Below are 24,350 nucleotides of genomic sequence, written 5' to 3'. Positions count from 1 at the left end.
TGTTCCTGATCCTGATGATCACCCTCCCCCACCCCTGCCAACACAAGTGAAATAGAAGAGGGATGCTGGGATATCCCTGACATATTGGCAACACACTGTGCCATCTTCTTGTTAGGGAGATTTTAAGAGACTCAAAGGAGGGTCACTTTGGGCGCTTGGTCATAGGCTGTGGTCTCGCTGGGACAAGTCCCTGGCTTCGCTCCTTTGCCTTTGGATCAGACACTTGTCATCTCTTGGAATATCAATTTCCCCAACTTCCTTGTCCTGACTGGTTAGGCTTCTGAATTCTTGAATACCAAGTTTTTTTTTTTTTTCCCCTTCCATGCCTCCCCCATCTAGATAAGAGGAAGAAGCCTAGAAAAGCCAAGCATGGTGTGTGGCGGGGTGGGGGCTTGCATTTAGTCCCCCCGCCCCCTCCTGCATCAGCCAGCTGCAGCAGGCCCCTGAGCTTACAGCCGGCCTGCCCTGGCACTGTAGTCCCCTAAGCAGCCCTGGTCTGGGGTTACTGAGGCTCATTGACCTGTGTGTGACCATGTGATTTCAGCTCCGTGTGGCTCAGGGCCCCTTTCTGGAGGACTGCTGGGCAGATGGGCTGCCTGCACACCCCTCCAGTTACCCTCTCTGGAATATATCACCCTTTGACCAGGAAAGGGGTTCAGTTTTTCCTGCTCCCCAAGCAGGATGGAAGACACTGCCTTGCATCCCTCTGAACTGGAGACAGACCCCGCTTCCTAGGGGCCTCCTGCCACCAGGGTCCTGCCCCTCTCTGCCAAAGGAAAGGGGAGAGAGGGGGAGCCCAGAGTGGAGCAGTTGGTCAGGGCAGGGAGAGCTTGGAGGGGCACGGGGAAGGAAGATGGAGGTCCGTGGGAAAACAGCTTTCAACAGCTTTCCCCTCTCCGGTTGGAAGCAATTCAGCCGCAGGAGCCTTTTTTTCCACTGAAATGCTTACATTTTAAGGGTGAGCGCTGCCCTCTGGCCAAGAGCGCCTCTGGGGTGTGTGTGTGTGTGTGTGTGTGTGCGCGCGCGCGCGCGCGCCTGTGCGTGCGTGCCTTTGCCTGTGTGTGCTACTGTCGCTGTCATCACAGATGTACCCCCAGCTGTCACTCCATTGCTCCGTCTTTGCTCGCGCACACGCGCTCTCCTCCTCTCCCCCTTCTTCCCTCTCCTGTCGTCTCCCTCTGTCCCTCCCTCTTTCCTTCTCAGTTTGTTATTGACCCAGCAGCCCGGTCCCCTTGGCAGCGGCGGCAGGCATTCCTTCTCCCCCGTGCTTTGTGCTGCGCTCCAGGTCCCTGCTCCCGGCGGACTGGGGACTCAGTGTCCACTGCGCTCCGCTTGACAAGGCTGTCTGGATTTCTCCAGGAACCCCAGGAGGGTCTCACTGGACGGATGGTTTAGAGCTGCTTGATTTAAGGAGCTTGCGGTCAGGGTGAAGAAAGGTGAGTGCTGTTCGCTGGAGGGAAGGCATGAAGGGCCCATGGGGGTGCAGGGTGGCCGGGACACGGGGAATGGGGCCCATATTTGCTGGGTCTCCTGGCCTTGCACAGACAGCCGCTGTTACCTCCTGCCTGGGAGCAGTTGCCGGGATTGGGGAAGTGCTCAGGACTGGACATAGGGCAGCCCAAAGGCATACAGTGCAGGGCTGCTCTGACCTCACAGTGTTGGGGAGGTGAGCTGGGGTTCTGCTGGGGCAGGGGAGGGGAGAAGAGAGCAGTGCCAGTGCCAGATGACAGGCCCGGGTGGCATAGAAACCAGTCCCCGCAGCACGGGGAGTGCCAGCCAAGAGCCCTGTGCCGTCTGCCTGCCCAGCTCAGCATTCACAGCCCCAGGAGCTTGGGTGCTATGGGAAAGGGGATGCTGGTGACAGAACTGGTTCAGAGCGTGGCTTGGGTGGGGGGTGGCAGGCTGGAGATCTGAGCTGTCTGAGGTTTGGGAATAGACCTCGAGGGCCCAGCCTCTTTGCTGGATGCCCTCAGTGTGGAATTGCTGGCCTCCAGGCAGCTGTCCTTGGACAAGGGTGCAGAGGAACCCTTCCCTAGCTGGACATGGCCCCATGCAGCTGTGGGGGAAAGTTCCCTGGTGGGGGCGTGGCTGGGAGTGGACAAGGGAGAAAAGCCTTGTAGCTCTTCCTTGGCAAAGCCAGAGGCCCTGCTCCCAGCCCTCAGGGGGGCCAGGGAAGGGGGTGGACCCCGGCTCATGAGAACTCACTCAGGGTATCTCCCAGCTACACACCGGGTCCTCTATCTGTAAATGGGTTGGGAAGCCTTATGTCTCCTTGGTGGGAGTTGTGGACTCAGCCTTGGGGGAATGGGTGGTGTACAGCCCGGCCCTGCCCGCCTGGCATTCTGACCAACTGAGGCAGGGGCGTCCTGAGCTGGAGTAGGAAAACTGCTCTCAGCAGCCCCAGGCCCATTTTGACAATGCAGAGAGGGTGGTCTGACTGGGGGTCCCAACCGCCCAGCTCAGTTCCAGGGGCTGCTTTATCTTTTCTGTGAGCTAAGCTGTCTGAGTTGGCAGGGGGCAAAGGGGGGGGGATGGCGAGGGTGGCACCTGGCTGTCAGGGCGCATGGGGCATGGCTTTGGCATGACTCAGATTGACGCCCAGGAGCTTAGATAACTACATTGGCGGGGAGGGGGGGAGGGAGGGAGGGAAGGGAGGCTGAGCACGTGGAGGGGGCGGGGGAAGTCCAGCAGGAGGGAAACCCGAAGCAGCTTCCTGCTCTTCCCACCCCACCTCCCCACTGCTACAGTCTCCAGCATTGCCAAAAGAGGGAGCCCAGGAAAGCCAGCCTGGGGGTGGCAGGAGAAGGAGGGACGTTTCTTAAGCAACCGATCTGGTTTCTTTGGGGTTTGGCTGGAAGCTGTGTCTGGGGCCTGGATGAGCAAATCTCGTTCCTATTTCCTTGGCACCAAAGCCAAGGAAGGGCCAGGTGGAGCTGCTTTGGGCAGGATGGGTAACATGGGCTAGAGGCAGGGGAGAGCCTTTATGTAATGTTGGGGTGTCTGGGGAGGAAGGGGTTGTAGTTCAGGCAGGCTCTCCCTTCTTGGGGTCTCTCTCCTTCTACCTCAGGTCAGGCCTCTGTGAGGACGCTTAGCTGATTCACAATGGAGAGGGGCTCCAGTGAGGAATGACTGGGGGCTTTTCTGTTTGGATTCCCAGAAGACGTGTTTGGGATCAGGACTATTCAACAAGGAAGATCTGTTTGGGATCAGGACTATTCAACAAGGAAACCAGGAGGCAGGAAGCTTGGGGTGAGAATGGGATATGCTTTTTAAAACGAACCAGGAAGGTCAGCTGGTTCCAAGCACAGACAGAGAGATTTGATAAAAGCTGCTTCCTTGCTGCCTGGACAGCGTGTCATGAGGGTGACAGGCAGGAAGAGGCTGAGCATGTTTCCTAGAAGGGCCTAGATGGCCAGACTGGAGGCACCAGGCGGAGCGGTCACCCTGCGTGGTACCCACCAAACAGGGCTCAACTCAGGCCACCCTGCAGTCCAGGTCCCCCTCCCCCATCTTGGTGCCTCTCACCGGCCTGTGACCTTCACCTGTCTGCAGAGGGAAGTGGGTGCGCAGGTGACCATGAAGGCCCTTTCTGCTTCTCAGTTCTGTGACTCTTGGATGCCGAGGGTGTGCAGAAGCCTCGTCCTCAACTAGAGACCCTTGACTGAAGGGAGATCCTGGTGGAGATGAATGGAGGAGCAAGCATGATGTCCAAGGAGTCAGGGAGCCCCCGGCTGAGGTTCAGCGGGCCTTAAGCGCTTGTGTGGTTTGGACACTGGACTTGGGATGACGGACATGACAGAATCATCAGGGGAAGGGTGTGGACACCAGGCTGGCAGTGGGTGTGCTGGAGGTTTCTAGCTGAGGTCTGAGCCAGCCTCACTTGGAGGACTAACCTCTGTCTGCAGGAGAAACCCCAAGGCACAGGAGCACAGAGAGGCCACCGCCCCATACCCTCCGGCCCAAGCACTCTGTGAGCTGGGGCTCTGGCAGGCTGCTCCTTGCCTGTCACCCGTGGGGCTGGGTGTGGGGGGGTGCTCCCAGTCCCCAGGGGATGCTGCTACACCCACTCCGCACGGCAGGAGCACGCGGAGATTTCTGCTCTGACTGCTGCCTCCTGTTCCATCACTATCCTCCACCCCTGGCTTCCCTCCTCACCTCAGCACCCGGACCTCCCCCCAAAGGGGTTCTAGAATGCCCCCTCCACGTCCTTTCCTAAGATCCTGGCCACTTGGGACGTTTCCGCACTGCATCAATGAGCTTACTGGAAGGAGGGGCCTTGGAGGGGGTACTGGGCTGGCATCTCAGTCCAGTTCAGCTCAGCTGGCTTCTTCACCAGCAGGAGGGGCGTCAAAGCACCTGCTGCCAGGTCCCCTGAGTCTGGGGGTAAGGACTTGCTGCGTAAACTGTGAAGTGCTCTACGAATGGAAGATTGCCTCTCCCGTGTCTGCCTTTCCTTCCTACACCTGGAACCCCTGCCTGTGAGCAGAGCAGGAGCAGAATGGACCCGTTCTGCTCAAAGCTACTAACTCAGCTGTAGCTTTGTCCCCAGGCTGCTTGATCACAAAGCTGTATTCATTCTTCCCTGGCTCAACCTGACACAAGTTACTTCATTTCCTTTGCCTCAGTTTTCCCCAACTGCAAAACCTCAGAGTGTTGTTCTGAGAACTAGGAACACTATAAACAGGTGTTTGTGGCTGTGGTAGGTGCTTCTCCTCACAAAGGGGCTTTCTGAAGGAGGTTAATGTCAGTATCCTCCGCCCACGCCCCCCCCCCCCCCCTTGCCCTAGTCATGGCCATTCCCTAGATGGAGCCTGGGAGAACGGACTGCATGGCCTCCCGGGAAGTGCCAGGGCCTGCCAGGAGAGAAGTCTTGTGCTTCTCAAACTTGAGTATGGGATCTTGTTAAAATTCAAATTCTAGTTGGGTGGGCCTGGGGCGGGGCCTGACAGTCGTATCTAAGGAATTCCTAAGAAAGGCCCACGGACCAGATTGAGTAGCAAAGGATTCTCGGGGGTTCTCCCTTTAATTGCTTGTAGTTCCTCGGCCCCACTATGTCCCGGTTCTCTTAGCAAAGCCCAGCGAAGGAGGCCCAGTGCCCCGCCGGGGCCCGGCCCTTCTCTCGGGTGTCTCTGTCCCTGGGGCTGAGACAATGAGCGTGTGAGGAACAGGAGCAAGTCCAGCATCCGAGAGGCTGCGGGACCTGGAGATCTTTCTGGCAGGGCCTCCCTGCTCTTTTCTGTCCCCCATTCCCCATCCTGGGTGCAGGGACTTCCCTCTCAGACAGTGTAAATTTACTCCAGCAGCCGGGCAGTGCCTGCAGCCACAGATGCACTCCTAATGTAGGTAATCCCCTTTCCTAATGAGGCTGGAGATTTCTGGGGGTGGGAAGGGGTCCTTGGGTTGGAGGTGTGCTTGTGGGCAAAGGGCCAAGGAGGCAGGAAGCACTGGGTTCTAGCCCCATATCTCCCTAAAGGTCACTTCCATGGTGCCCAGGGAGGCAGGGCCAGCTCAGTGAGGGGCACAGGTACCACTGCCCCACTCCCCACCACTGGACGTGGGGGGACTCTGTTTTCATCACATTTCTCTAGAGATGCGGGGGTCAATGGCATCCTGTCACCTCGGAAGATGACACCTAGGGGTCTGCCTTGTGCTTGCTGGTCAGCCCCTGGGCTATGGGGTGACACTGAGGTCCGGGATGTGTGAGCGGGCTGGAAAAGGAGAAGCTGCTTGAAACAGAGGAGAACAGGCTCAGGTGGAAACAGGGCCTGGGCTTGGGCAAGAGGGATTCTTGGCCCCCTGTGTCCTTGCAAGAAGCTGGAAAGAGCAGGAACAGAAGCTTGGCTTGGGTCTTCAGCAGCCCTCTGGGTCTGAGTATAGAGAATGATCTGGAGTGGGGGCTACTTGTGAGGTTTTTGTTTAGACCTTACTTCTGGGTTGGAAGTGTCCCTGCATGTCTGTCTTCTGGAGGCTCTTGCTGATTGAGTGTTGGCATCTAAGGGGGAGCGCTGGAAGGCTGCCAGTGCGCATACGTGTGTGCACGCATGTGTGTGCATGTGCGTATGTGCGCGTGAACACGTGCCTAACTGCACAGCTCTCTGTGGGTGTGTGTCTGCACCATGTGCTGTGTTGGGTGCTCCAAGCACGTGTCTGGGAGCCTCCGTGCACCCTGCTCGGTGCACACATGAACATCTCCCCATAAGGGCCATTGCTGGTGATGATCACCAGGGAGTGGACGAGCAGCCAGACTCAGACTTATTCTGATCTAGCATGTGACCTTGGGCAAATTGGCCATCCTTTCCATGCCTTGGATGGCCACTAACCTGCCTGATACTGTGATACTGTGTGGGTGCCATGAGCTCTGGCTGTGAGGTTCCTGTGGGAGTTGGAGGCTCTTCCAAGGGTCAGGGCCTAAGGGACACAGAGAGGGTGGACACTGCTGTCAGGATGGAGGTCCAGGAAGGCTGTGTGTGCGAGCGTGTCCCACCATGAGCATCCCGCGATGGGCCATCTGCTCAGAAATAGGGAAGGAGTCCCATGTGTGAGGCTGGTGGGACCAGGAAGGAGGTGTTACTTAGAACTCGTGCAAGCTGCGGTCCCCCTCCCCATGGAGGAGGGGAGCTGGGGCTTCCTCACAGCTATCATGGGCTCATGTCCAGGATGGGCATGTTCTCCTGAATTATCTTCTAAGGTAATGTGTACTAAATATAGTATAGTAGATATTAACTCTCCTCCCTTAATTAAATTGATCTGCACAGAGATTCCGCCCATGAAGTCTTACTGTCATCACTTTCAGAGAGAAGATAACTGAGGCTCAGAAAGTTTACACGGTTTGCTAAGGCTGCCCAGCTAGGGAGCGGCAGGACCCGAAGGGAACCGGAGGCCTGTGGGCCGGGGCTGGCAAGAGCTGCTGGGGAAGACACTTGAGCTGCTCCCAGCCTCTCCTTCATGCCTCAGCCCAGGGCCTGGGACCCATCCAAGAGGCGGTGCGGGGCACCGGGCTGCTCCCCACACCCCACATGGGGGCCCAGTTGTTGTGACAGACTCTGCCAGCCCTTAGGAGACCTGCACGACCTGGAGCCCCCTATCTCCCAGTGGAAGAGGGGGAAAGAGACCAACCAAGACCACCTCCCCACCCCAGGCTCCCCTTGCTGGGAGCAAAGTTGAGGGTCCCGTGGGGGTTGCTGTGTTTTAAGTGGGGTTTGCCACCAGAGGTGGCTCGATTCGAGAGTGGGGGCTGGGGAGGCGCCGAGAGACACAGGAATGGCAGCAGGCCCCAAAATGCCCGAGGGAAACCTGCTTCACCGGATGCAAGATGTCAGAGCTGACTTAGCTTCCCAGCAGTCCCTCTAACTCCTCAGCTGCCTGCTTAACTCTGCCCCTGGCTCCTCCAGATTGTGGTGGGGGAGAGTGCGGTGGTGGTGGGGGTGTTGTGTGTAAGAGCGGAGGCTGTGACCTGGATCACAGAGGGATGAGCAGGCCACCAGAAGAGCCAACCAGGAGCAGTGGGCTGATGGGATGCTGGCCCTTGGGAGCAGGAGGGGCTGGGCAGGGGGCAGAGCCTTCCCTTCCTGCACCCGTCCCCTTCCCCACCGTGTCCCTGCTTGCTGCAATGGTATCACCGTCCCCCTTTCCCATCCCTCCAATGGGGCTGGGAGAGCTGAGGCTCTGGCCTCTGTCTGAGGGCCTTAGCCATACCTAGAAGGAAATGGGACCACGGGAGGGCCCATGCCCCTCTTACTAGTCTTCGGGTTGGTGCAGGGCCGGTCCTGAGACCCTAGACAGGGTGACTACCCCTCTTTTGTCATCTGTAAGAGAAACCTGCTTCCTTGCCTCCCTGGGCCCCCTCCCAGCCCTCCTTCTGCTCTGAAAGCTCATCCTCTCCTTCCTGTCCCTGTCTCCTGCACGAACAGCTGCTGCAGCATGAACTCCCTGAGCTGATGAGTCTTATTATAGACCAGCGGGCGGAAGACAGAGCACCGCACCTCACCTCTCAGGCGAAGGTGGAGGGGAAGCGGGAGGCCAGCCCGGTGGCGGGAGCAGGGCCTGGGCCTCACGCCTGACACAGCAGCAGACTCTGCCTCCTCGGGGGCCATGGTAAGAGCGGCGTGGGGACCGGGAACATGGTTACCATGGCCTCACTCTGCTTACCTAGTAGATATGTCCCTCACTGTCCCACCTGTGACTTGGGGGAAACTCACAAAGGAGGCCCTATCACCCTGCAGAGCATTTTAGAGATAGCACACCAGAGAGGCCTCAAGAGAGGCTGGGGAGGGGACACCAGCGAGGCGGCTGCTAGGGAACTCCGCATCGCACAGGCAGAACTCAGCAGCCTGCCACAGCCTGGAGCCTGCCCTCTTTGCCACCCCAGTCACCCAGGGAGGGGGATGGTTTCCTGGCTTCTCTGCCCCTCATTCTCCTCCTTCCCTCACTCAGGGAATCATAGCTGAGTAGAACAGGAGCGGGAATGACAAGGAGTGTAAAGAGACACCAAGCCCTCTCCTAACCCCTGGGCTGGAACGGGGCCTCAAGTGCTGTTCAGCTCTTTATCTCTCTCCCTCTCTCTCTCTCAGGACTGACAGGTAGCACGCACTGAGGGGCTCTTCTCTCCCCGGAGGTACAGAGCCGTGAGAGCCGTGGCGTTCACCATGCTGGCCCGGGGCACTGGCCCTGAGCAGAGGACCAGGCCTGCCCTGCCATGGAGGCAGATCTCCTGTGAGTACAGTGGGGCAGGGGTGGGTGGGGGAGGAGGCAGCTTGGCATGCAGTGATGCCTGCCAGGCTGCAGGAAGCTCTGATCTTTCTGGGATGCCCAAGGCCTGAGAAGCCAGGGGTTACCCTCTACAGTCTTGCCCGTGGTACTGGCATCTGTGGCAGCCCAAGAAAGAGTTGCCATTGGGACCTTCGGTGATTAAGTCAGGAGCTGGAGGCCATGATGGGTGGTTCTGCGGCTCTAGATGGGGCCATTCCTGCGCCCAGGAAGTCCACCCCCACCCTCAGCGGTCTGGCTTGTGGGAGTCCTGCTGTTCTAATGGCGAGTCTCCCTCTTGTCTTCCATTGACTGGGTGAACCTAGAGCCTTCTGTCTCAGTCTTCCTAGATCTGAAATGGAGAGAGCTCTTGGATTGTGTTTTTGGAAGGGCCATAGGGGTTGGGTCCCAGCCTTCCTTCTGTATATGGGGAAAATGGGATCTCCATTTCCCATAAGAAATCCTTGTAAGTTGTCAGGCTGAAAGAAGCTTGAGACTTCTCATCAGGAGAGGCAAAGTGTCCAGGTCAGTGAGGACTGGCCTGCCCACGGCTACATGGTAAGAAGTAAGAAATGGTCCCGAGGGACATTTTTCTGCCTGACTTCTCCCTTCACTCACTTGACCTGGTGATACCGTGGCAGGACCAGAGCAGCCTGAATTATTCACCACGTGAGAGCGGCTGATCCCTGAGCCACTCAGATCCTGTTTCAACCTCATTCTAGAATCACTCAACACCTCGCAATACAGGATTATGTTTTCTTGTCACCAGAGCTTTCACGTCACCCTGAATTCCTCAGGGGTGGGGGGAATAATGGCTTCTGGTTATGACCCTTTTGTGAGGGAAGCTGGATGGATTGAATTATTTTCTGGGGAAAGTGAAGTCGAAGAATGTTGATTTTCAGATGGCACAGTGGGGCAGGCTGACCTGGCAACAGAAGCGATCAGAGGGGTAAGAAGGTGAGAGGTAGCAGCAGGCCACCCCACGTGGCCAGGAAGGGTCACTGGTCAGCTCCCCTGCCCATGACTGTGCTTGTTCCTCTGGAGAATGAGGCTCAGGGGTCAGCCTTGCAGTCTGCCTCTCAGCTGTCACTGACCCCACAAGCATGGGGAGAGATAATCCCATACTGTTCCTTCAAGCTCGGTTCTTGGGGACACCAGACAACGAGACATTTACCGGACAGAGGCTCAAGACCATCCCATTCAGGCACTCAAGCCGGAGTGGCTGTTGGCTCTCTGAGTGGGATCACCTGGGCCATGAACTGGGCCTGATTCTCCATTGCTTCTCGGGCTAGGTTCTTTCCTCTGGACTTCTCTTTCAAAAACAAAACAGCCACGCTGCTGCTTGCTTCCCCTCTGCACCCCTACCCTCAACTTGGAGCTATGCTAGGCTCAGACACGCCATGCGTGAAAGAGACAGAGCACAAAAGGGCCCTCCCACCCCTGCCCTTACAACCTCCCCTGCACTGTCAGATCTGCATGAATCCCACATCCAAGATGGAGCCAGTAATTTGCCAGACCGGGTGCTGACTTGAAGAAGTTGAACTATTTTGAGCTCACCCATTCTCTCTTCCATAGCGAGCAAACTTCCATGACATTCAGGAAGATGCTTGAGGGGAGATTTGTAGTCACTCTGAGAAAGTGCTGCTGGACAATGGAATGAGCTGCTCTGTTATAATTATTCTCTGAGAGATCCCAGCCCTTCCCAGGCTAGACTCTGAGCTTGCTTACTCAGAAGGGTCCTGGGCAAAACATGGGCCCACAAAAGGAAAGCTGTTAATGAGTCCATCCTGCAGAAATGCTATCCCGCAGCCCTGAGGGACAGGAACCCAACCTAAGTGCATGGTTGGTTTTGGAATGAAAATAAATATGAAACTTCTCCTAGAATCTATGATTTGCAGTCATTTGTGCCCAAGTGTTCTTCAGCATGGAAATGGATTTGGGCATCTTATCCTCATCATTTCCACTGTGGTCTTCAGAGTGGGATCCTAGAGGGGCTGGGGTTCCTGGTCTTCATACTGTTACCAGTTCCCTTCTGGTAGCACATGGGAGGATGTAGGGGACAGGGCTGGGAGAACCCCTTTGTGCTCTCCCTCTTACACATACGGTGCGTCTTAGCCCTGGGCAGCCCCAAGTTGGAGGTGCAGGGGGGAAGGAAGCAGCAATGTGGCTATTTTCTTTTGGAAAGAGGATCTTTCTCTGTGACATTGGGAGAGGAACAAGGGAGCAGGTTTCTTTGACACCCTTACACCCTTTATTTGGTCAACATCTATGGTATCAGTGGGGTCCAAGCTCCCAAGGAGACCAACCAGGCGAGGCCCCGTGAGCTGGAGCATCCTTGTGGAACAACACTGCTCGTCCTCTGGACTCAGGCCTGCCATTCTCCAGGATTGTACTCCACTCAACTGGTTTCTTTGCTAGATGTGCTATGAGTCAAGGAGCTCTGCGGACACTGTGTGATGTCCAGTAATATAGACGGGCTTCAGCTTGTTAATTATCTTTTTATGTGGTCAGTGAGGATTTGTGCATTGATTGGGGCTCTGGCCAAAACAGATAAAGTCAAGAGGCCATTATGGTACAAATTAGAAAGGACGGTAACCCCCTGCCCATGGCTTTCTTTCCGCCTATCTGTCCCCCTTCCCTCCAGGGTTCACCTGCTGGATCACGCTGTATGCTGTGGACGCCCTCCCTGCCTGCCCCTTCTCCTGCAAGTGTGACAGCCGCAGTCTGGAGGTGGACTGTAGTGGCCTAGGCCTCACCATGGTGCCCCCAGACTTGCCTGCGGCCACCCGAACCCTCTTACTCTTGAACAATAAGCTGAGTGCCCTGCCAAGCTGGGCATTCGCCAATCTGTCTAGCCTGCAGCGGCTGGACCTATCCAACAACTTCCTGGACCAGCTGCCCCGGTCCATTTTCGAGGACCTGACAAATCTCACGGAGCTGCAGCTGCGCAACAACAGCATCAGGACCCTGGACAGGGACCTGCTGCAGCACTCGCCCCTGCTCCGCCACCTGGACCTGTCCATCAATGGGCTGGCGCAGCTGCCCCCTGGCCTTTTCGATGGACTCCCTGCTCTGCGCTCCCTGTCACTTCGCTCCAACCGTTTGCAGAACCTGGACCGGCTGACGTTTGAACCCCTCGCAAGCCTGCAGCTTCTGCAGATTGGGGACAACCCCTGGGAGTGTGACTGTAACCTGCGTGATTTCAAGCACTGGATGGAGTGGTTCTCCTACCGAGGTTAGTCCTGCCTGGGTTAAGGAATCGGGAGAATCAGCCCTGGCCCAACACTTTTCCTGGAGGCTGGGCGCTGACACGGGTCCGAGGTCCAGGGAGAAGGGGTGGCCCTACCTCTCCTCTAGCTTCGGACTGGAAGAGTCTCAGCCTGGGCTCCAATCCATGGGCAGGGCAGAAAGGCTGGTGCTGCTTTCCCTCCCCCCTTACTGCTCCGCTTTCTTCTTTGTGTGCCCCTCCCAGCTCCTAGCCTCCTCCCTCTTCTTTTTCTTTCAGACTGACTCACTGTAACTCGATATCACTTCTGTAGGTATTGTGAGGCAACTTAATAATTTTTCTCTGCATCCCACCAGGTATGCCTCTGGGCTTCCCTGGCATGGTAGGAGGAAGAAAAACCACCCTTGCTCCTCTGAATAATACAGCAATTTCTTAAATATCCTCAGTTTCAGGAGGGTGGAATATAATTTAAATCCACAGATAAAACCAAATTTTCGTTTTGATGATGATCTCAACGCTCTCTCCCAAGAAGTTTTATATTCACAGCTTTTAATAAGAAACCAAATGGCTTTAGTTTTACTCTTTCCCTTCCCTCTTTTGGGGAAAGTTCTAGAATGAGCTATAAAATGATAAGGAGGGCAAAGAAGTGAGTGTAGTGGTTAAAAGTGCCAGGTCTGGGTGTGATTTGTGGCTCTGTCCCTTAGTAGCTGTGTGATTCTGAGAAACCTCTCTGTGGCATTGTCCTCCTCTGTAAAATGGGTCAGATAACAGTTATTTGATAGAATCATTGTGAGAATTAAATAGCAATACATGTAAAGGTATATTTTTTTTCTTTTAAAGATTTTATTTATTTGTTAGAGAGAAAGAGAGAGAGCACAAGCAGGGGGAGCAGCAGGCAGAGGGAGAAGCAGTCTCCCTGGCAAATAAGGAACATGATGCGGGACTTGATCTCAGGACTCTGGGATCATGACACAAGCCAAAGGCAGACACTTAACTGAATGAGCATCCACCTGTAAAGTGTCTTGAAAAGTACTTAGCATAAAGCAAGTTGTCCATAAAACCTATTCATTTATTTGTTCGTTTGCTACTAGTAGTCATAACATAGAACAGATTTAGTAAGACAGAATTTGGTGCCCAGCACAAAGTAGATGCTCCCTGAGTATTTGCTGAATGAGTGAATCCACATGAAAAGAATACCAATCCTTTCCACCAGTCTTGCTCCTTTTGTTTTGTATCCAGCCACATTTGCACAATATTCTCCTGTGTTAGTTAATTAAACAATTTTACAGGGCCACTTGCGTGGCTCAGTCAGTTAAGCTACTACCTTTGGCTCAGGTCATGATCGTGGGTCCTGGGATCAAGCCCGCTCGGTAGGAATCCTGCTTCTCCCTCTCCCTCAGCTCCCCTCCTGGCTCATTCTCTCTCTCTCTCTCTCATTTACTCTCTCACATAAATAAATAAAATCTTTAAAAAAATTTTATAAACTGTAAAGTGCCATAAAATGTTGTCACTATGATAATTTCTCCCATTCTTGTGAGTCAGGAAATAGCAATTAATACCTATATAGCTTCCAGTTTATAAATATCTTTTCATATACATTATCTATCCTAATCCTTATAACAGTTAATCGAGTTAGCCATTCTTCTTTTATGGCCATGAAAACCAATTAAATAAATTAAATTATTGGCAAGGATTCAACCTCAGGTCTTTGAACAGGAAGGTGAGGTTGCTTCCATCTCAACACCCCACCCCTGCCTGTCTGAAGGGGACCCTGGGACACAATGTGCTGGCTGTGAGACTTGCCACAAGTCCCCTAGGCAGTCAGAGGCACAGGGGAACTAGAGGCCAAGGGTCTCAGCCCCATTTGTTATCCCTAGGCAACGTCCTTGTCTTTTTACATAGTCATCAGGAACTAAATTCTTAGCACCAAAGGGCCTGGAGTGGGAATGTCTATTTTTGGAACTTTTCAACAGTACAGTTGTTTTCAACCTTGCACTTCTTTAAAAAAAAAAAAAAATTCTTGGGATGTTTTCATCAGCATCCCAGGAAAAACGTATCTATTATATGAGGAGACGGACATACAGCAGCTGCTCGGGGAGAGGGAACTGGCAGTGAGGGGACGGCAGGAGCTGTTTGGGAAGGGATCGTTTGCTGGCATCTAGATTTCACTGGAAGCTCATAGAGGGACAAACTCTGACTCTGACTTCCTAGGGGATTCTCCTGATCTATTGCCTGTGTTCTGCATACACATTCTCTCCTGACTTCCCCAAGGCTCAGCCTGTGCACCACACCCCCTCATTATCACCAGCCCCCCTCCTTTGCCCTTAGGGGTCTCAGGGTTCCCTCCCAAGATGCCACTGTGCTCAGAGATGCTGGGGTGCTGATGGGCTATGGGAATGCTCTCAAAGAGGGAAAGACAAACATTCTCACCTGACCTTTTTCCTCCCCATGCCAAAGAAATAATCTTGGGCCACCAAAATCTTCCATTTAGAAGAGTGGTGGCTGTGGCAGTGGCTTTTGACTTGTGCTTTCTGTGACAGGGAGGCGTGCTGGAGGGATGAGATAGAGTGGAGAACAGTGTTCCAGATTTACAGATGGGCGGTGAGCAGGCAGATGGGTGGGCGAGGAGAGGAGTAGAGGACCTGTAGCCCCGGGAGGGCTCTCGGCTCTCCCTTTTCGTGGCTGAGTCTTTCCGAGCATCGGCCTACATTGGCGGTGACGTACTCTCGTGGGGCAGTTGGACTCTGGGCAGAGCAGGCTGGACTGGAACGGTTCTGTGCTTCTCTAAAATGGGAATGATGGCGCTATCCATTTTCTATGGCTTCTGTGCTCATGGAATGACCTGTTACGTGTACCTCACCGATTGTGGTCCTTGGCCTCATAAATGCTGGTTGTTCTCCGGTCCTCTCCTACTGCAGTGACTCCAGGACCGACTGCATTCCTGATTAACCTTCAGGGCCTTCTGCTTTGGGGCCCTGGGGATGGGGAGAGGGAGTCCAGGTTCCGAATGCCTGGTCAGCCCCAGCTTTTTTTCTCCCCTGGCTGCAGGGGGGCGCCTGGACCAGCTGGCCTGCACCCTACCCAAGGAGCTGAGGGGGAAGGACATGCGCGCCGTCCCCATGGAGATGTTCAACTACTGCTCCCAGTTGGAGGACGAGAATAGCTCGGCTGGGCTGGGTATTCCGGGGCCGCCCTGCACCAAGGCCAGCCCTGAACCTGCTAAGCCCAAGCCAGGGGCTGAGCCTGAGCCCGAGCCCAGCACAGCCTGCCCCCAGAAGCAGCGGTATCGGCCGGTGAGCGTGAGGCGGGCCATCGGCACTGTGATCATCGCGGGGGTGGTCTGTGGCATTGTCTGCATCATGATGGTGGTGGCTGCTGCCTACGGCTGCATCTACGCCTCCCTCATGGCCAAGTACCACCGGGAGCTCAAGAAGCGGCAGCCCCTCATGGGGGACCCGGAGGGTGAGCACGAAGACCAGAAGCAGATCTCTTCTGTGGCATGAGAGCCCCGCCCCACTGGCCTAGGTAGGAAGGGCAGGGAGAGCACGTGGGGGATCCCTTCCGTAAGGGCTGGCCCTTCCCTCCACCTCCACTGGTGCCCCCAGCCCTCCAGAGAGCAAGGAGCGGTGTGGGGGTCTCCATGAACTTCCAAGTCTTTGCAGAAGCTGCCCTTGTGCTCAAGGCTCCTGCCACCAAGTCTCTGAACAGCTGGGGATCTCCCTAAGCTTCTGGCTATGGCTCTGTGTGCAAGTGCAGGCTTCGGACTCAGGGTTCCCCTGCTGTCCTTCCTGCCCTGGGGCAATCACAGCTGGGTGCCTCTCCCCTTTGGCCCATAGGTGTGGGGAGGAGGGGATGAGGGGGCCAAGGGGTCAATTCCCGTGTCCCCCTTCTAAGCCAGGAAGATACTCTCAGCTGTCCTTCAGTGTCCAAGTTGAGTCCAGCTTTCAGCCTCTAGCTGTCATGTACGATCACACCAACCCCGGCATCTGGACCCAGCACTTAGAAACTCAGTTATGACACACTCCCTTGGCTGAAGCCATCGTGTCCCTCTGTCTGCTACAGGCCACACCAGCCCCACTGTTCCCAGCCTTACTCATGTCCTCTCACACACCCCCGGCGTTACCAGTGCAATTACGCCGACTGGAAATCTCTCCCTTTCTCTGTCTGTCCATCTCTCTCTGTCTCACACACACACAGAATCACACGGAGATAGAGGTCATGAGAACTTAGGGAGTGGTGACCTGTTTCCCCCTTGTGTCTCTGGCTGTCAGGCCACAGAACCTTTCGCTTGCTTCCTGCAACCTTCTCGAGTCAACAGGGGGGAGAAGCCCACACCAACAACACAAGGATCCTTTGAGAGTCTCTGAAGTGGGCCAGAGTGGTGCTGCTGGCTGAGCCTTCCTGTCACCATGGTAACCCTCTCACACCTCTCCTGCTGGGTTTTCCAGGGACACCAGCCCAGAGGCCTTGACGCTGCAGCATGTGTGGATGGCAGCCTCCAGAGAGCCCAGGCCCATCCCACTGGGCGTTTCTTCAGCGCTGTCTAAGGACATCATCACTGCCAGGCCCCATGGGGATACTCACCAATTCCACTCCTATAGCCTGCAGCCCAAGAACCATTGCTCTATACCCCTCACCCCTCCTTCTTCAGCAGATCCGGGCCTGGGACCTTGGGGTGGGGACTGGGTCATGACTGGTGGTATCTTGGGAATGCAGACGGCCTTCGCATAAGCTCGCTGCCAGGGCAGACCCCCAGGAGGCCCCAGGGGCAGGGAGAGGGCTGCCCAGAGGCTGCAGGGGTGGGGTTCCTTCCCCAAGGTCTTGTGGGCACAGTCTGGCTTCCTGGAGTCTTTAATAGCACCTGGGCTGGGGTCCAAACCAGAGCATGGGCTGGGGTCCTGTTTGTTACCTGCAGCCTACACCGAAGGGGCGGTAGGGGAGGAGACAGCTGTGCTGCTATGCGGGACTTTGTGGGGCACGAGTGCCCTTGTGTAGGTTGGCCCTCTCCCTGTGAGTCTGATCACAGGTGAGTACTAGGTCTCCCCCTGCTGGACACCCGTTTTCCCACGGCTTACTGAGAGTGGGGAGACATCAGGCTGGTTTCAGGCTCTAAGAGGGGGTCTTGCTGGTGGCCCCGGAAGAGGACTCCAGAACATGGAGGCCAAGAGTCTGAGGAGGGACAGGGCAGGACAGGGCAGGCCCACCTTGCCTTGCACGCCCCACCCCCATCCTTTCACCTTATAGAGGATCGTGGTATGTGTGGGGTCTGGGGGAGGGGCAGGGAATGCCTTTGAACATTGTGGGGGCGGAGCTCAGTGCAGGTGGCCTCCCTGGAGCTGGGGGCATAGTCTTCCTTCTTTTGGCTTTCCAGCTGATACCAGATCTAGGAATTTTCCAAAGGAAAATGTGGGGAGGGGTGGGTATTGTCAACAGTGGTATCTTCAGCCTGAGACAGAAGATTTTTAAAGGCAAAATTATATTTCTGGTTCGTTGTTTCAGAAGAACAATAAAGACTGTATTTTCCTATGTACCTCCTGGTTTCCTTGGGTGGGGAGGGCATGCGGGCGCTGGGAGAGGGTCTTCCTGCCCCCTTGTCTCCCCAGGCAGCGGCAAGAAGCGCTGCAGGACCTCACCCTAATGTCCAGAGCTCCATAAGAAAGATGGGAAACTCCTGCCTGAGGCCTCGCCTGGGGACAGCACCAGGAGAGGTGTCCGTGGGGAGCTCTGGATCTGGGTCTGTAGCTGAGTGAGGCAGGTGGCCTGTGGGATGGCCTGGCGCTCTGAATTCGTGAGCCTCAGGCTGCTTTCACCGTGCAGCACTGTGGAGTGAAGGAGGGCTGGAGATCTGTCATTGCTCTGTCTCGAGCCAAACTACCCTGGCCATTGACAGACAGCCACTGGGGTAGGAAGGCGTGCGTTTGCCCAGAGGACCCGATGTGTAAGGGGAGGTTGGAGAAGACTCCCTAGAAGCTGTTGATGCCGTTTCATTAGCCTTGGTTAGATCGGGGGTGTTGCTAATGTGAAGGAGAAACCCTATTTCGCTTACATTCTTCTTGCACCTTTAAGACTGGCTTTAGGGACAGGAAAATGACCTTTTGCACTGACAGATATGATCCCTGCAGGGCTCAGCAGGTGAGCTCTCAGAATTATGAATTGGAGGGCCGGGGGTGGGGAGGCCAAGAGAGGAGATGGGCCAGAGAACAAGGTCTGGGTGATTGCTTGTCTGCCCCAAGCCGGGGTGACTCACTTCCAGGCCTGGACTGGCCTCTGGCTGACTGCACCCGGGCTCTATGGTTCATTAGCTTTCAGAGACCAAGAAGGAGTTTTCTCCTTCCTAGGCGCTTTCCTCTGGATGACATCCCAGTGAGGCAGTAGCAAGCCTTAGGGAGAAGTGGGCCCTCCACGTCCCTTTCCTGGAGTTCAGCTGGCTGTTTTGCCTTTCAGAGGTGGTGAGAAATTGTGGGGTGCCGCCCTAACAGGCATAGCGGACCTGAGAGTCTTCCCCAGGCCCTACTGCAGAAGCAGGGACCAGGGTCCCTCAGCAGCCAGGCACAGGCCTGGGTAAGGCATAGGTGTGTCGTCCACGTCACTGTTCTGAGTGTGGATGTCCAGGTCCAATTGCACGGAGGCAGACCCTGAGGAGAGGAGCGCTCGTGGACCCCCAGAGAGCAGGCTCTGCACTGAAGGGCTCAGGACAGGGGCACAAGTGTATCGCACGCCACATACTAGAGGAACACACTTGCAGGTTATGCTGCCACCATCACTATGCTGGGCAGTACTCCCCAACTAGGTCTGCAGGGTATGGGAAATTGAAAATGGATCCTGGTCAAGAAGTTAGAGTCCTAGAAATTCTGCATAAACTGTTGGTAAATCACCTGCTTAGAGCTTAAAAGGACCCCTCCCTATTCAGCTGCCATTCTGGAGGAACCCGTAGCATGACACACACATCTGGCATGTAGCTGAGCCCTGTAGCTGGGCCGAGCGCCCTTCTCCTGCCTTCTCCCCTTGCTCAGTGCACAACCTCACCCCTGCAGCTCCCTTTTTAGCCACCAGTGCTCGCTAAGTCCAGGAGCCCCCAATGCACACAGTGCCCCCTGCTTCCAAGGGATGAAGCTGCCAGGACAGCATACCAGCCACCTCTCTTGCTTTGAGATATAGGCCCATCTAGCTCCAGTATCAAGGAGGTTGAGCCATAGTCCACGGAAGGGAAATTACAAAAGGAGACACCCCGCCCCCACTTCTATACACACAGAAGCTGAAGCATAAGGTCTCTAGTACCTCACTCTTTTCCTATCGTATCCACACACCCCAGAGCCTCAGAGCCATTGTCTGCAGTGAGTTAAACCAGAGGCACCAGGACACGGTTTCTATGGCAACCCCTGGAGGCTCTAATTCAGCTCTGAGTTAAAAATGATATCAAATAATTGGAGAGTGCCGGAGAGCGCAGCCAGTGCCTGACCCTGCGTCCCCTCTGGTTCCTAGACTCTCAGGTATTCGGGGTGCGGGGGAGGGAGAGGTTGCTGAGAGGGTCCACAGCATGGAGGGAGCAGGACAGAGGCACTTGGATGGGACCGGCGAACAGGCTCGAGGGAGACAAGTTTGGGTCCAGTTTTGGCCTAGCAATGAGTCTGGAGTTAGCCCACTATGGCCGAAGTTTCAAAAGGCAGCTGAGATGGCACAAGTCGCCTCCTGAATGCTGGAGCAGTGCCTCCTGAAGGCGCCCGTGGAGCAGGTGTTTTCTCTGGTGGAAAGTCAGGGTTGGAGGTTCTCAGCTGGACCCCAGCCTGCTCCTCCTACCTCCTTTGCCCTGAACCCAGACTGAGGGGACAAGGTTCACCTCTGCTCCCCAGCTGGAGAGTCCTTCCATGCGGCTCGGGGCCCCCAGGGAAGCCGGACGGGACCTGTGACGTCCGAAGCGTGAGTGCCCACTGAACTGCACAGCTTTGCAGAACCCAGCTGGGGCTGAGACAAGGGGACTGAAGCCCGGCTAAAGAGGACTTCACCAGGCAGGCCTGACTGCACTCCGGCGAGGAGGCTTGGGCGCAAAGAACTATTTCAGGCACTAAGAAACCACCGAGTCTGGGCAGCTTGGGAGGGTCACTGGGCGCTCTCATCACGTTTGAGGCCAGTGGCAACACTGGGTAGGAAGCTAGATCTTAAAGAAAGGCCACCTGAGCTCAAATTCTAGCTTCATTCATTATTAGCTGGGTGACTTCGGGCAAAGAATTTTTATCTTGGTTACCTTATCTGTAAAACGGAGCCCCAAGTACCCATTTGGCCCTGAGGGCCGGATGAGGTGAGCGCAGGATGTGGTCTCTGTGGTGCCCTGCACACACTGAACACGTGTCCCCGGCTCATCCTTACGGTCTGAGTCACAGGGCCGCCTCTGTGCTCAGTGGTGTTCTACACCTGGGGTGACGGGAGAGGGAAGCAGAGGTCCCGGTTGTAGTCTCTGTCCCGGGTGACCTGGAGCAAATCTCTTAAACTGTCTGAGCTTCATCTGACTGACTTCATAAATTCTTTTGGATCTCAAGACTTACGGTTTTATAAACGACATGGCTTGGGAAGGCTCCTTTCTCCCGCAGTCACACCATTCGGCTGGGAAAACCTCCGGCTGGAGGGCTGCGGCCCTTGCCAGCCACAGGCAGGGCCCTCCTGCTATTTCTCTGTGCTATTCCTGACCTTGACTCACAGTGCCCCTGACCACCGTGGCGCAGAGGGCAGCTCCTACCTGCAGCGATGGCTGTCTTCCTGTCCACGGTCACGGCCACAGCTGTGCTGGCTGTCACTATCATGGGCTGGCCTGGACTTTCTGGGGAAACAAAAATTGCCAAGTCACTTTCTCAGTGCCCGGGGAAGAGCCAGGGGTTGCTTAGTGGGTGGGGAAGCTGAGAGCACACTGTGAACCCCAGGAGAGGGCATTTCTGGAGTAAGTGGGGGTGGGGGGTGTTGGCGACACCCCTGCTGCGGTGGATCTGCAACTGTCCCCCACTGGACTTTGCGGATCGCCCCCGCGTGTCAGGTACTGCCCCGTCCTCACGCAGATCTGAACCTGCCAGATAAACACATCAGGGCCCCCGGAGGCCTGGAAAAGGCAGCGTGTCCACATCACTTGAACACTGTGGGTTTGCTCTGTCTTGGGGCAGCAACTGTCTGCCTCCCTTGAGCTCAGGGACCCTGCTGTGACCCGTCCTCTCCGCGAATGTTCCATCCAGAAGACTTGGGCTGGGTCAAATGATTCTTCCTAGCAGAAGGATAGGCTGCATTCCAGTTCTCGTGGTGGCTGATCCTGGCCTGTCCTTCACTAGTCACATGAGTCAGGGTGACACTGACAGCCCCCTAGAGGCCCGGAGCCAGGGCTGCGCAGACACAGAAGGCTGGCAGGGCACTCCGTACATCCTGGTGGCTAGGGGCCGGCCTGCCACCACCACCCTGTTCTCAAGCCATGCCTTTCACAGGTGTTACAGATGGTGACTGCACTTCTGGGACACTGCCAGCCTCTTCAAGGGCAAGGGGCTTGCTTTGAGCTGCTCTGCACCCCCTCTTTTAGGAGAATCAGGCCACCATAGGGACAGAATTTAGGTGGCTGTGTTGGCTCGACATGAAAACAGAGATTTCTGGCTCAGTGGTAGTCTGGGCTAGTGTGTGACCTTGGGCTTTTTAATCTTAATCAGTCTAGGGACAAGGCTTCACTTTTCAAAGCATTCCTTTTGTTGTTCTTAAGATTTTATTTTTATTTATTTATTTTCAGGGGATGGGGGCACAAGTGGGAAGGGAGGGGCAGAGGGAGAAAGAAGCTCCCTGCTGAGTCCCAGTGCAGGATTCCATCCCAGGACCCTGGGATCATGACCTGAGCCAAAGGCAGATGCTTAACCAGCTGAGCCCCCAGGCATCCCCTTTGAAAGCATTCTTATCTACAGGCCAAGTTCCATAACTAAAATTCCCAACAAAGGGGCAAAATTTTTATCAAGTACTGTCTTGTGGGAAGGTCTTTATATCAAATGTTGCTTGAAACAAATAGGTCATGAGAAGCTTATGTGGAGATCGTCTGTTGTCTTGGAACTTAAATTATGCTTTCTCGTATCTATTTTGCTAAGATCGTTCCTCATACCTTGCTATAATCCAATATCTCACAGAAATCCATAATTACCCTGATTCTAGAAACTTACAATATGGAGTATTATCCTTGATTCTAGGAATCTGCCATGACAAAGCCTCAATAAACACAGAAGTCAGCTTCCTCCCCTTGCTTCTAGAAATGTCTGGAGGCAGGAGGGACAGGCCTGAGGCACCTGGGCTCCGTGCTGGCAGATTTCTCAGGCGCTGGTTGCAAAAGACAGTTCCTTGTGGGCAGGACTCAGCCCACCAGGCCCCAAGCAAAAGGCAACAGAGTCAGCCTGGAGAGGCAGAGGGAAGCCTCCATTCACCCTGGAGGCGGCTCCTCTGCCTCTTCAGGGTACCCGACCCCATTAAAATGAAGCTGCTGTTGTTTCCTTCCTTGGGGGAGAAGGGGAGTGTGCAGAGGTGCCCACGTGTCTTCAGGCACAGGCAGGAGCTAAAGCAGCAAGCGAGGGTGTGAAAAGAGAGCAAGCGCCTGCTTCCCTACTCGACCGTCCCCCCTTTTGGGTTGCCAGCTTCCCTCTCTTCTCCTTGCGGCTTAGTTCCCCACCCACCGCCCTCCTACCTCACCGCCACAAAAAGCAACCCCAGCAGCCTTCAGGCATGGGCCCAGTGACAATGCAGGTAGGAGGCAGCCCTCATCATGGGCTGGGGGCAGGGGACGGGGCTACACCCCAGAGAACCTCCCCAGGACCCTGTAGGTGGGAGCCCTTTGATGCCACTTTAGAAGGTGACGTGAAGAAAGAGCTGCCACTTTCTGACTCTGGGGGACTATGAGGCAAGGAGCCCATCACCTTGGCTTTGGAAGCCTTCTTTGTGGGCTTTCACTGGGACAAACAGCATTCACTTCCTCTTCCCCTTCCTGCCTCACACTTAGGGCAGGAAAAGAGCCTGGGCTTTGGTGGGTAGAACTTGGGTTTGGCCTGGCTCTGTGGTCCCATAGCTATGTGTTCCTGGGCAAGTCACAGAACCTCTCCGAGCTTCAGACTTTTCCTGTATAAGAGAAATAATAACAACACTTACAGGGTTGTGGAGATTGTATGAGTTGTAGGCTCTGGAATGTTTTGTAAAGCACATTTGCGATGCATTTGGTGGGGGGAACAGGCATAGGATGGAGATGTGGGCTTAGGCACAAGGTGAAGAAGGCATCGAGAGGGCATAGAGGGGGACCTCCTCCTTGCTGCCCGCAGCCCCAAGAAAAGCCCCTGGGAGTCCGGATCTCCTCCAGCTGTCAGTTCAGGGCACTTCTCCATCAGGAAGTTGGAGGATGGTTTTGGTGAAGGTGGTGGCTGGAGGATTTCGGTGGAAGGGCATCTTGGAGAGGAAGTACACTCTCCATTCTACCAGACTCCCAGCTGGGGTTCTCCGCTTCCCCCTCCCTTCCTTCTCCTCCTTCTCCTCTTCTCCCCCGCCCCCCCCATCCTCTCCTTCCTCCTCTTTCCTCTCTCCCCCTCTCCTCCTTCTCCTCTTCCTCTCCCTCTCCTCTCCCCACCCCCCCCCACCTCTGCTCACTCTGTCCTGCGCTCAGGTATTCCTAGGCCCTCTCCTCCTACTGTGCTGGGGTCAATTCCCCCCAGCGGACGGCCCATTATGCTGCAAACTCTTGGGCCCTGGGATGTGTCCCTCCACCTCTCTGGACCGTAGTCTATTCAAGTGTAAATTAAGAGGGTGAAGCTATGCATCCTCCAAGTCCCTTTCTGTTCTAAACATTTCGCAATTTTTTGGTACTCTGTTAGAGTCACTTAATTTTTCTTTATGGGGGCTGTTTTTCAGAGTAGGGGCTGGGGGTTGGAGTTGGGTGCCGGCAGCTCAGAAACCCTTCCTGGGCCTTGGACTAGTAAGGATTTGGTGGCTTGGTCCAAATTTGGCTGCCCTGCTTCCTCCCCCTCAAGGCCCCCGCTCTTGCACAGCCAGGGGGCACGCTTTATTACTGGGAGGTCCTGAGGAGAAGATGGGGGCTCAATATTGCAGCTCCTGGGAGACCATAAGGGAGTGGAGACCAGGCTGCTTTTTCTGGGAAGTAGTGCGATGGGGCAGTGAACCTGGTAAGTACAGTGGTCCCCTGATGGAAGGAAGTCTGTTACTTTCATCTGGGGGAGCTTTCAAAGATACTCAGATGTTTAGAAACAGAAAAATCTTAAAGATCAACTCTTCCAATACGCTCCCACTTGGAATCTGGGCTGGAATCCAGCTCTTTGACTTTTGGGGCAAATCTCTTTCCTTTGTGCCATGCTGGATTTTTAACTTTGGTTGCTGGCTA

At 55.2% G+C, this 24,350-nt stretch overlaps 2 protein-coding genes across 3 annotated transcripts in view; one reads left to right on the top strand and one right to left on the bottom strand.

Moving 5' to 3' along the window:
* CACNA2D4 (calcium voltage-gated channel auxiliary subunit alpha2delta 4) overlaps positions 1 to 24,350 on the bottom strand; it is a 112,466-nt gene that overhangs the window by 19,307 nt on the left and 68,809 nt on the right. Inside the window, exon 26 of the mRNA XM_059187456.1 lies at positions 20,703 to 20,783. Coding sequence (XP_059043439.1) covers positions 20,703 to 20,783 — 81 coding nt within the window. The remainder of the gene's footprint in view (positions 1 to 20,702; positions 20,784 to 24,350) is intronic.
* Positions 1,023 to 17,482, top strand: LRTM2 (leucine rich repeats and transmembrane domains 2). Of its 2 annotated transcripts, none has more exons than XM_059184403.1 (6): positions 1,023 to 1,436; positions 7,911 to 8,094; positions 8,571 to 8,712; positions 11,390 to 11,980; positions 15,020 to 15,433; positions 16,420 to 17,482. In XM_059184403.1, the coding sequence occupies exons 3-6, from the start codon at positions 8,646 to 8,648 to the stop codon at positions 16,440 to 16,442; spliced, it is 1,095 nt and encodes a 364-aa protein (XP_059040386.1). In that variant the 5' UTR covers positions 1,023 to 1,436; positions 7,911 to 8,094; positions 8,571 to 8,645; the 3' UTR covers positions 16,443 to 17,482. The 2 variants fall into 2 exon arrangements, with proteins under 2 accessions (XP_059040386.1, XP_059040384.1); XM_059184401.1 differs by having other exon boundaries at positions 1,024 to 1,436; positions 15,020 to 15,496; positions 16,420 to 17,480.

Source organism: Mustela lutreola, chromosome 8 (assembly GCF_030435805.1).
Source record: "Mustela lutreola isolate mMusLut2 chromosome 8, mMusLut2.pri, whole genome shotgun sequence".
Lineage (NCBI taxonomy): Eukaryota > Metazoa > Chordata > Mammalia > Carnivora > Mustelidae > Mustela > Mustela lutreola.
Note: the sequence above shows the minus strand (reverse complement) of the source record. Positions and strands in the feature narration are given on the sequence as shown.